Raw genomic sequence first — 10,388 nt, 5'->3', positions numbered from 1 at the left:
TTGTGAAAGTCACAAAACAAGCCACTAATAAAGAAGAAGAAGAAGAATCCCAACTCAAACTTAAGTGAAAACTTGAGTGTAGTTCAGCCGAGGACAGCACTAAGTACTATTTAAGACTAAACGAATTGCTTAAGACTTGAATCAACGCTCAAGCAAAACTTCTTTTTCTTTTTTCCGTCTTAAAGAAAACTTGTGAGCCTATTTACAGTTACATCATTTTCACTTTTGATGTCATATCAATTGAAAACCACTTGAAAACCTAAATGAAAAATGAAACCAAAGTGAAGTTTAATAAAAGGTATTATGAAGTATAGGCTGTATGGCTTGATGCCAAAATCTCTTTGGTTTGCCTTATCAATTATTACTTTTTTGATAATGGTCTTGTATTAGTAGTTTGTGATAATGGTCTATGTTTGTTTGCTTAATTTATTTTGCACTCCGCTTTATTTACTAAGTGTTATCATTTAATTTTCAAGCACATTTATTTACATTTATTGCTCAATAAATCAGTTGTTATTCTATTGCGACTGAGTAATGACGGGAAAAGTACAAACCGGTAAGGATATAAATTGTTAATTTAAGTTTTCTGTTTCAAAACGTACTATGTCAACAAATTGTATTAACAAATGAGGTGTTATTTATGATAATATTGAACAATTCGTAAGACTTACGTTGGACCTACAACGCAATTGGACCCTTTATATAAATTAGAATTTAATCAATTTGGCTACATAGTATGTTATACCCGATTGGCTAAAATGAAAAATAAATGGTATTAGGAGACATAAATTTTACTAACTTAATGGCTAATCATTGAATTAATTAAGAATATAAATTATCACACCTGTCTCTCACTGGGGTAGGCAGAAAGCATGGACTTCCACTTGCTTTAATATCATAGTAATATTTTATTTGTTCAGATAGCATAAAACGGCTAATAGAAAATGGGTGACGTCCAATACACCGGATTCATCCCTTAATTTGCTTCCTTTAGAGGTGGAATATATTCTTTGAAATTGAATGTGACCACTAGTGAGGTACGGACAACGGCATATCAGACTACAAATTTCAATGGGAAATTTATATTAATATTTCAAGAAAGCGACAATATTTCTGAGTAAGATTTATAGAAATGAACTAACAATATCGATTGGAAACTAATTTTGGGGTTGAATTTAATTTTGTATTTTTCCATAAATGTTACAAAGTAGCCAACTACTCTGTTCACAGTTTTGGGCCCCATCAAACCAGCAGATGTGGGCCGAACACTCACTCACGAGCACTTGGCAATGGAATTTACACATTTCTACCGCCAGCCACCACATATCATCGCAAATAAGTTTAACTCTGGCTTCTCATTGGAGAAAGTGGGCTACCTGAAACAATATCCATACAGCTCTGAGTACAATCTAGTACTGAATGATGAGAGCTCACGAATCGCAGTATTGAATGATGTAAAGGAATATAAAAGGTGTGGTGGAGGTATGTATTAAACTCTAGAAGTTATGGAGACCTCTTTAGGGTGAACTATTTTCTAATTAGGGGCTATGAAAAATGTGGTACTATTCACATATACACTGTGTCACTATTATAGGTTGAAAATTGATTGCATTATGCTGGAAGTAGATTCTAGCAATGGACTACAATGATAGGCTGAAGATAATGATGATTAAATTATTATAAATTGACGGCACTAACTACTTACGCCAAATCAAAGGCACCTTATTACATCAGAATTTACAACATACATAATTAATTACCACAGAACAGCAAATACAGTAAAAGTGTTTTGTGGGCGTGGCATCTATGCCAACAGTACGCGCAGATCCACATACTTGAGCTCAGTCCGCCATTTTCGCTTTCTATGTACGTCATGGTCGTGTTAATTATCTCGCTTCCGCGAAACCTCGCAAATTGTACAAAAATTCCTTATTTTGCTACTTTGGAGTGCAAAAATAGTAGTTACACCTGTGATATTATTCGTAGTGGTGTTCATATCATCGTTAAGTCTTATTTTATTTCGTTTTAATATATTTTCTGTTTATCGGAAAAAAATGTTATAAGAAACGGAAGTATAGCTACTGCTGCCATGTGGTCACTTCTTTTTTGGTGAACTAAGTAAACATCGAATTTTCGACGCTGTTTACAGGTGTCGGCGTTGCCGTCGTTCAGCTATTGACCGCTGGATGGCGCACATTGATTGAAATTTCAAAATAAAATCAAAACGTCGCGGTCGGAACTTGCAATACATGCGATATGCAGGGTGAATTTAAAATTAGATTAACATTCCAGAATAAGATTTTTTTTGATTGGTCTTTAAACCCATGTATGCGTAAGTTTTGGCGACAGCGATTCTGATAGTATTCGAGGCAAAACAACGGAAGTGCTATTGGCATTTTTTCTTCCCTAATAATTACCATGCCCATGTACTCTTTCAGGAACTATAGTAGAAAACTCAACGGAAGGTCTGCATAGAGATGTAAAATTCTACAAATATATATCTCAAGAAACTGGAGTACATATCGTCGCTGGCACTGGATACTACATAGAAGACGTACAAGACAGAAACTTGCTGAATATTAGTGGGGAGCAGATGTATGAACACATGTTGAAGGAGCTGACCAAGGGGTGTGCTGGTGATGTTAATATTAAAGCTGGTTTTATGGGAGAAATTGCCAGCGTTTGGCCTTTGAGAGGTAAGTTACTAATCATGTTTTTTGCGAAAATTAAGTTACAAAGTAAAAGTGCTTTTTATAAGACAATCTTCTTTAGGACAAGAAGTGATAAGCTTACACAAATGACTTTCACTCGTTTAATAAAGGCTATTTAGTCGATTATTACACATCTAAAGAAAAGACAATTATTCATTTACATTATTTATAGGCATAGACAAACAACATTTGGCCACAACCTTATCTGAACAAGACACATCATTCTGAGAGTATTTTGTCATATAGAATGCACAGTAGAACGCTATTCATTTAAATCTTTGCCAATATTTTTACACTGAACTGCCTCTGTGGCCAAACGGTTACCGTGCCGGACTGCCACGCAGAGGTTCCAGGTTCGATTCCCGGGTCGGGAGAAATATTTGAATGGCCTACATTTATTTCCCTCGTGTGTTTGGGTGTAATTTGTGGTTGTCTATGTGTGTGTCTATGGCACCCGTGACACACGGTTTCCCTAGTGCGGGGCTATGCGGAGTGTGTACGTTATTATTATTATTATTCTAGTGTATTATCTGTGATATTTACCCTGAGATTGCACAAAAACTTAATAATTGTTTTATGGACTTTCCTTTGTTTGTCGATTTTGATAAATTACTTTTAGATCCTTGGGCCCATTATCCAATAAAACGAAGTAAAGAAGTTGTTATTTAGTGGAGATGTGAAATACAGCAGGTATATACCTCTTCAAAAAATACATATATACATAAATTTTTTTCGTAGTAGGTAAGCAAATACACTTCGATACCCCACATTAAGTTAATTTCTAGGGGTTGCTCTTGGTAAAAATACATTTGTTCACATTTATCATATAAAATATTTATTTCAAATATTATAAATAGAAACAACATAGAGCTCAATCGGACACTACCATGGATTTTGGTCTACCAAGTAAGAATGCAGAAGCTATGTAAATTAATTTACTGTTACATTATAGATAGATAAAACGTTTGTTTGGATCTACAGACACACATACATAACAGAAAAATATGTAATATAAAAAACAGCAGAGTCGCAGCACTGCTTGACACCCAGTTATTTATGTATGGTGTGCTGTAGCTTATCTGATCATAGATTATAGTTGTAAACCTCAACAATGGTAGAACTAATTTACGTTAATATCTTTGACATCCACATTTATTTATTTATTCAGTAAAATATGTAACATAACAGTGTGCGTTTTTAATATGGTAGATATAATTTAACACAGATTTGTTATTTTGTGATGAAATTACAACTTGTCAATAAAGATCTAATTTTCCAAACTCTGCCCAGACTTTGAACGGCGAGCAATACGATCAGCAGGCGAGCTTCAAGCCCAGCTAGGCTGCGGGGTGAGCTTCCATCCACATAGAGAGCCAGACGCGCCGTTTGAGATCATACGATTGTACCTCGAGGCTGGCGGGCAGAAAGACAAGGCTGTCATGTCACATTTGGACCGTGAGTTTTGTTTTATACAATTTCATGAAAAATCATACAATATGTCATATATTATTCATTTTAAAGACATGGACCATTGACACAAGAGGATTGCTAATTGCGATACTAGACAGCCTAGCCGGATATTTACCAAATAGCTAATTTAAAAAAAAGTACGAATACATAGTGTAACATCTTTCACACAGACACACACAAGCACACGTACTCAAACACGCTCACACCACACCACATACAACACTCGCGCGCGCTCAAAGTACTAACCCTATTAACTCTTAGATTCTAGACTTTTATACTTTTAACTTTTAACTTTTTTAACTTTAATTAGTTAATTTTCAAATAGTATTTATCTCACTCATGCCGCATTGAGTAAAGCTTAATTATTGCGTTAATGTTACCCATAGAAATGTATTCCCGAGGGTTGGAGACCTGGTGACCTGAAATACAGGCTGTGAGCCTAGTTAAGGCATCAGTCTCCCACAATATTAACTAATTTGTTTTACATTGATGAGCTACAGTCAAAGCTACTCTAATTTCTAGTGATAACAAAGAGATCAACTAGAGGGCGCTTATTTCACACATTTTTTTGATTATGACGCTGAAAAGCGTCGATGCCACGGAAGAAAGAAAAGAATGGAAATAGCATCAAGCAACATTTGTATCAAAACCGGTGTCGCCACACGCACACATTTGAAAACGTAATCTTACGTTAGTACTAAGATAACATAATTTTGATTGGTTATAAATTATCAAACGAAAATAGACAATAATAAAAAACTTTTGGTAAAAAAAACTGAAACTTATTTGGATCTAATAAGGTTTTATTATTAGTAGTCACATAAAAGCTACGAATCCTATGAACATAAACTTCTGGGAACAAAACCAAAAAGTTGACAATGTACAGATAGGGATGTGACATTTAATTGATATCAACATTATGTTTCATAACTAGCGGAATATTGAACTAGGCTTAGCTTTATACTTGCGTGAACGGAAACGGCATTTAAAGCAATTTCTTCGAGACTACCATTAATATATTTTTTTTACTTAAATTCAAAATTTAAAAAACTATTGCTAGTGTTGGGATCAAACATTTAAGTAATCAAAATTGTTAGCTTTGAAATACCTGTAAACAATTTATGTTTACGCATTGGTACAGCATGATAAAAAAAAATGTTGAACTAAACCAAACCCGGGTTTCTAAATACAGAGTTTCTACGTATGAATAATTTGATTACAACACGCGGACCCAGCACCAAGTGTAATACGAAACTAGTGCAAGCAATTCATTGAGCGTCATTAAAATTGTTCTTTTGACGGCGGCGATGGCTAGCAACCAATGTATATTATTATTACCGAGAAATGCAAGAAAATAGTTTTGTTTCGAAATTATAGTATTGTTTTGTTGAAAATATTAGAAAATACAGAGTTTTAGTACTTACTGATGAAATGAAATCACTCCCAGAGTATTTTTTAAACTTTGGCTTCTTACGCGACATGATATAATTGCACAATTCTATGTTTTTTTTTCAATTTTTTCCACAAAATAATCCATCACATTAGAACTACGACTGACGCGCTGTTGACACTCTTATGTCTGGTGACAAGCTAGGTAACGCGGACCCCGCCCTCTAACCAGTCTACTAGTATTTATGTGGTCTGTGGTCGATACCCTTAAGCGATCGATGCTTTAAGCCATGCCCACTGTGATGACACCCAACTGTCTCTTGTTACATCTCCTGTTATATCATGTTTTAAGCAAGTAAACGTATGATAATAATATTATTGTTGATAATATTTTTTACCTTCATTTATTTTCAAAATTAAATGGAAGTATTAAAGATTCACTTAAATCAGTTATTGATATTAATTCTATACCAATGCACAAAAAAGCTTACATTATTTGGAATTTGTTTAAAAAATTATCTATGAAAATATGAATCTTGAGGTTGGAAATGTATGGGATTTATATTTCAAAGTTTTCTCTTTTTTATATACTCTCAAATTACAAAATATCACCTTTTTCTGTGTAAATTCACTTTTCGTAATATTTGAGTATTTGTAAACGCAAAACAATAAATTCAAAATTTCATGTGACATTCCCGGACATTCCCATATAACCTAAAATATTCCCAAATGGAATATTGATCTACTTTAATTAAATGTTTGCATGTCGATAATGACTTTTCGATACATTACGGTACAACACTAAAAAAAATCCGCCATTGGTTCGTAAATTTTTGTTTAGGTATGCACGTTCATTCCGTAGTCAGGGCAACTCCTTTCTTTTATTTTTTTTCCATCCTCTAAGATCCAGCAACACGTCTTAACTATCACTGCCGACCTTCGTATGCATCTAAAAGGGTCTATTTCCAAAATTAGGTTCAACGTGAAAAAATAAAACAACCACGGTTTTCATTATTGGCTAATGCCTTATTCTTCAAAATTTTATCAATTTTACTTGGTAAATTACGGTTATATTTGCGTTGATAGCGTAGAATAAGAGGTAACTTTGAACATTTTTTTAAACTAAGAAATATTGTAAAATCGTCTTTTGGAAACAACAACATTTCGACCCCTCCTACGTAAAGTATCGTATGTCGAAATTGCCAAGTTTACAGGGAGCGTTTTAAAGTTTTGAATTCACTGAAATGAGTGAATGATAACACGTGACTTTAGCATTTCTCAGTTTTATTAGGCAAAGCTCGTTACTCACATAGAGTGTTATAAAATCCTAGACATCGGTTAAATGACCAACCACAATTTAATTTATAATTTTATACTGTGTGTTAGTTTACCCGCTTGTTGACGCATACCCGCCGCGTTAGTATCAAAATATAAAATAAATTGTGGTTGTTCATCTGATATCTAAGATTTTATAATACTCTATGCGAGTAACGAAATTTGCCGAATAAGACTGAGAAATGCTAAAGTAACATGTTAAGCTCATTTCAGTGAATTCAACGCTTTAAATTGCTCCCCTGTAAACTAGGCAATTTCGACATACGATACTTTACGTAGGAGGGGTCGATTTTAGATATGATGAAGATACATTTTTTTCCACTGCCACAAGTTGAACAGATCTTGCTAAAAACGCTTTAAAGTGAAGCGTAATGGTATTCAGCGTCTATCCCTTTATTTTTAGAATTAGTGCCGTCTGCCCATATTAGCAGGCGGTAATTTATAAATTAGTTTGTAACACACAGTGATATTTATTTTGATACGTGTGTATATTTGTCAAAGTTCAGAAAATAATTTTAGCTCATGATCGATATTCAAATAATATTACAAGGAAAAAAACTGATTACTTGTATTTCATTAAAAAGGAATTAATTGATATCCGCGGCCATTTTGGCAAATAAAAATTTGTTTCTTTTATTAATTTATTTGCATAATATAAGCTACTTCCAGGTGCATTGTGCTATATTAAGAACCACCGCAGACTGCAGACTTTGTATCATCCGCTAGTTCAGTCAGGCCCTAGTTCTGTCAAAAATTAAATTTTTCTTCTTCGAAGGTACTCTTCTCGAAGACTCCAAGCTCCTGGACTTTGCAGAACTAGGCACATATTGCCAGTTCGACCTGTTCGGCGTCGAAGTGTCCTACTATCAACTGAATATAACAACTGACATGCCATCTGACGCTCAGCGTTTGGACAAGATTGATTTGTTGATCCGAGAGGGCAAAGAGGACAGAGTGCTGATGTCACATGATATACATACTAAGCATCGATTGGTGAGTCACTTGTTAAGTACAGAACTGAACTTCAGGAATTCAAACAAAGAGAAAGGATTTAGAGTGTTTATACACGGGGACTTTTAGCAGCGACGCAAACGCGCGTTTGTGAAATGCGCGATTGCATCGCTACACTTGCGATTTATAAGCTATTGCATCGGTACAAACGCGCGACTACAACGATACAGAGTCGCTATGTTGACTAATTATGGACGAAAAATCTGTATAAGTTTATGCTCATTATTTTGTTTTGTTAATTCTAATATAAAAGTGAAATTAATAAATACGTTAAAGAAATAAATTAGTTAATATTTTAAAACGCGCATCGCGCTTATATTGTGTTTGCATCGAGTTTGTATCGTTGCTATCGTTTGTATCGAGTTTGTATCGTTGCTATCGTTTGAATCGCAGCTTAAAATCGCGGGCGTGTGTAAATGTAGACAATTAGCGGCTGCATCGCCGCGGCATCGCGTTTGCATCGCTGCTAAGTCGCTGTGTGTAACCGGTCTTAGATTTCACACTTCAGTTTGATCTATCATGAATTTACTGTTTTTTTTTTCCATCCTGTGACAGTTGTCGCTGACAACCAAGTAAACTTATGAATCCCGTTTCCAAATTTTCTTTTTATCAGTTTCTTTGTTTTAAAGTCAAATGTCAAAAACCTTGTCACTGGCTGAAACGATAACCGCGAAAAGTGAAGAAAAAATCTTCTTTTTAAGACCGCTAGAGGCGTTGTAAAATTTGCCATTCACAATTAAGCAGTATTTTAATAGCAAGAACTGTCTCTATATGAGTTAAACAAACCATTTGTTTCCACTACGGTGATATGAATTTTAAGATAAAGCTGTTACTTTAGAGCCTATGCACATGGCGTATCTTTGGATTCCATTTATGTTTTTGTGGACATAGACAACCGGAAGTGCTCTTGCAATATTAACAAAAAAAAGGGAGGATGTCGTTCAAATAGGCCAAGTCAAAAGTATTAAGAAAAATGAGCATGAGAGTGGAAAATTGAAATAGGTATATTAGGTAGCTATATAACCGCTGGACGTCCACTGGTCACAGGAGTCAGTGTTTGTATATAAATTTGAAGCCCCCAGCTTAAAAATATAACAAAGAAATGAAATAATGTTTTCGAATGTATACCGTGTATATTTGTTATTTCAAACATTTTTTCTTTTTTTTTTTCAAAAATATTTTTTCAACAAAACGATTTTGTGATATGTAGCAATCGCGTAAACCTAAGAAATCAAAGTAAAACATAGAATTAAAAAACTCAAAAGTAACTTAAACTAAAAATGAAATCGATTGAAGTGTGACCACAGAAACTCGCCTTGTCTCCTATCGTAAAAATAAATTACACAGCCTTTTTAAAATTCATAATTGTACTTATGCATGTCTACGTATTCGTAGATCGACTTCGGCGGACACGGATATTGCCACATCATAAACAACGTACTGCCCAGAATGTTGGCGCGTGGAGTCTCGCAACAGATCATAGATAAGATTACCATCGACAATCCTGCGAGGTGGCTTAGTATGAAAGTGTAATGGTTTAAAGTTTTAATTAACTAATAATTTATACAATATAAAAAGATAAATATGAAATATATACGGTGCTTACATGAATATAAGAAATCAGTACGTAATTCAATGATCTTACATACGTTATGCGTAATATTACACGTTGGTCAGAAAAAATATAGTAAAGTGGTTGTTTTGTATACTTTATAATTATGCTTGTCGTATATAATTACACGTAGACTTAAGAATAAAGTTATTGAATCTGTTGGTATAGATTGAAGTTTCTATTATTTCGGTCAATGCCATCTAGCGACAACGTTGGAAGTACTAATGTTTTTTTAAATTATTTATTTCATGACCTTGGGTTTCAAGTTTTCAGTCGAAATATTAGTAATAATATTTAAAGTAATAATATTTTTTTGCTATAGTATTTACGATACAGGTACAGGAATAAATAAACTAATTTCGATAAGTTATTGTGTTGTTGTACTATAATATATTTTTATACTGGTTTAAAAATAAAAGATATTGTTTATAATATTATTTTTATTTACAATTGTCTCGCAAATACAAAATTAATGTATTTTCTTCATCACAAGTTCAAACTTAAAAATCAGGTAAGTACAGTTATAAGTAATAAAAGAGTAAATGATCGTCCCACCCCTATCTACCTGTCGTAACTGGTATTAGGCAAACTTTTTAAGGGCTCGTGTAGCGTGCCGGCGTTATGTCGTGACTGCGGTCGCATCGACTCGCAACGACTTGTAACGATGAAATACAGTGCAGCATGCGGGCGACTAGAGACGTAACACTACCGGCGACCGACCGATGGCTTAGTGAATTTTCGAATAATTATCGTACCTACAGGGAAAATGGATATAGTATCAGAACTTTTTTAGTTAGAAAATTCTGTTTTACGGGTCCGTGGGAAGGATAAGAATAAGGAGATTTAATATTCATCCAATT

The 10,388-nt window shown here is 34.2% G+C and overlaps 1 protein-coding gene across 2 annotated transcripts; it reads left to right on the top strand.

The window, feature by feature from the left end:
* The first annotated feature begins 182 nt into the window (after positions 1 to 182).
* Positions 183 to 9,610, top strand: LOC113236154 (phosphotriesterase-related protein). 2 transcript variants are annotated; one of them, XM_026472160.1, is made up of 6 exons: positions 183 to 298; positions 1,231 to 1,482; positions 2,439 to 2,696; positions 4,002 to 4,166; positions 7,681 to 7,898; positions 9,312 to 9,610. In XM_026472160.1, exons 2-6 carry the CDS (start codon positions 1,290 to 1,292, stop codon positions 9,447 to 9,449), a joined length of 972 nt encoding a protein of 323 aa, XP_026327945.1. In that variant the 5' UTR covers positions 183 to 298; positions 1,231 to 1,289; the 3' UTR covers positions 9,450 to 9,610. The 2 variants fall into 2 exon arrangements, with proteins under 2 accessions (XP_026327945.1, XP_026327944.1); XM_026472159.1 differs by lacking the exon at positions 183 to 298 and adding an exon at positions 415 to 556.
* Positions 9,611 to 10,388: the final 778 nt, after the last annotated feature.

The sequence above is a fragment of the Hyposmocoma kahamanoa genome, unplaced genomic scaffold (assembly GCF_003589595.1).
Source record: "Hyposmocoma kahamanoa isolate Upper Pololo Valley unplaced genomic scaffold, ASM358959v1 89, whole genome shotgun sequence".
NCBI classification, from domain to species: Eukaryota; Metazoa; Arthropoda; class Insecta; order Lepidoptera; family Cosmopterigidae; genus Hyposmocoma; species Hyposmocoma kahamanoa.
This window is presented reverse-complemented; position numbering and strand designations above follow the sequence as displayed.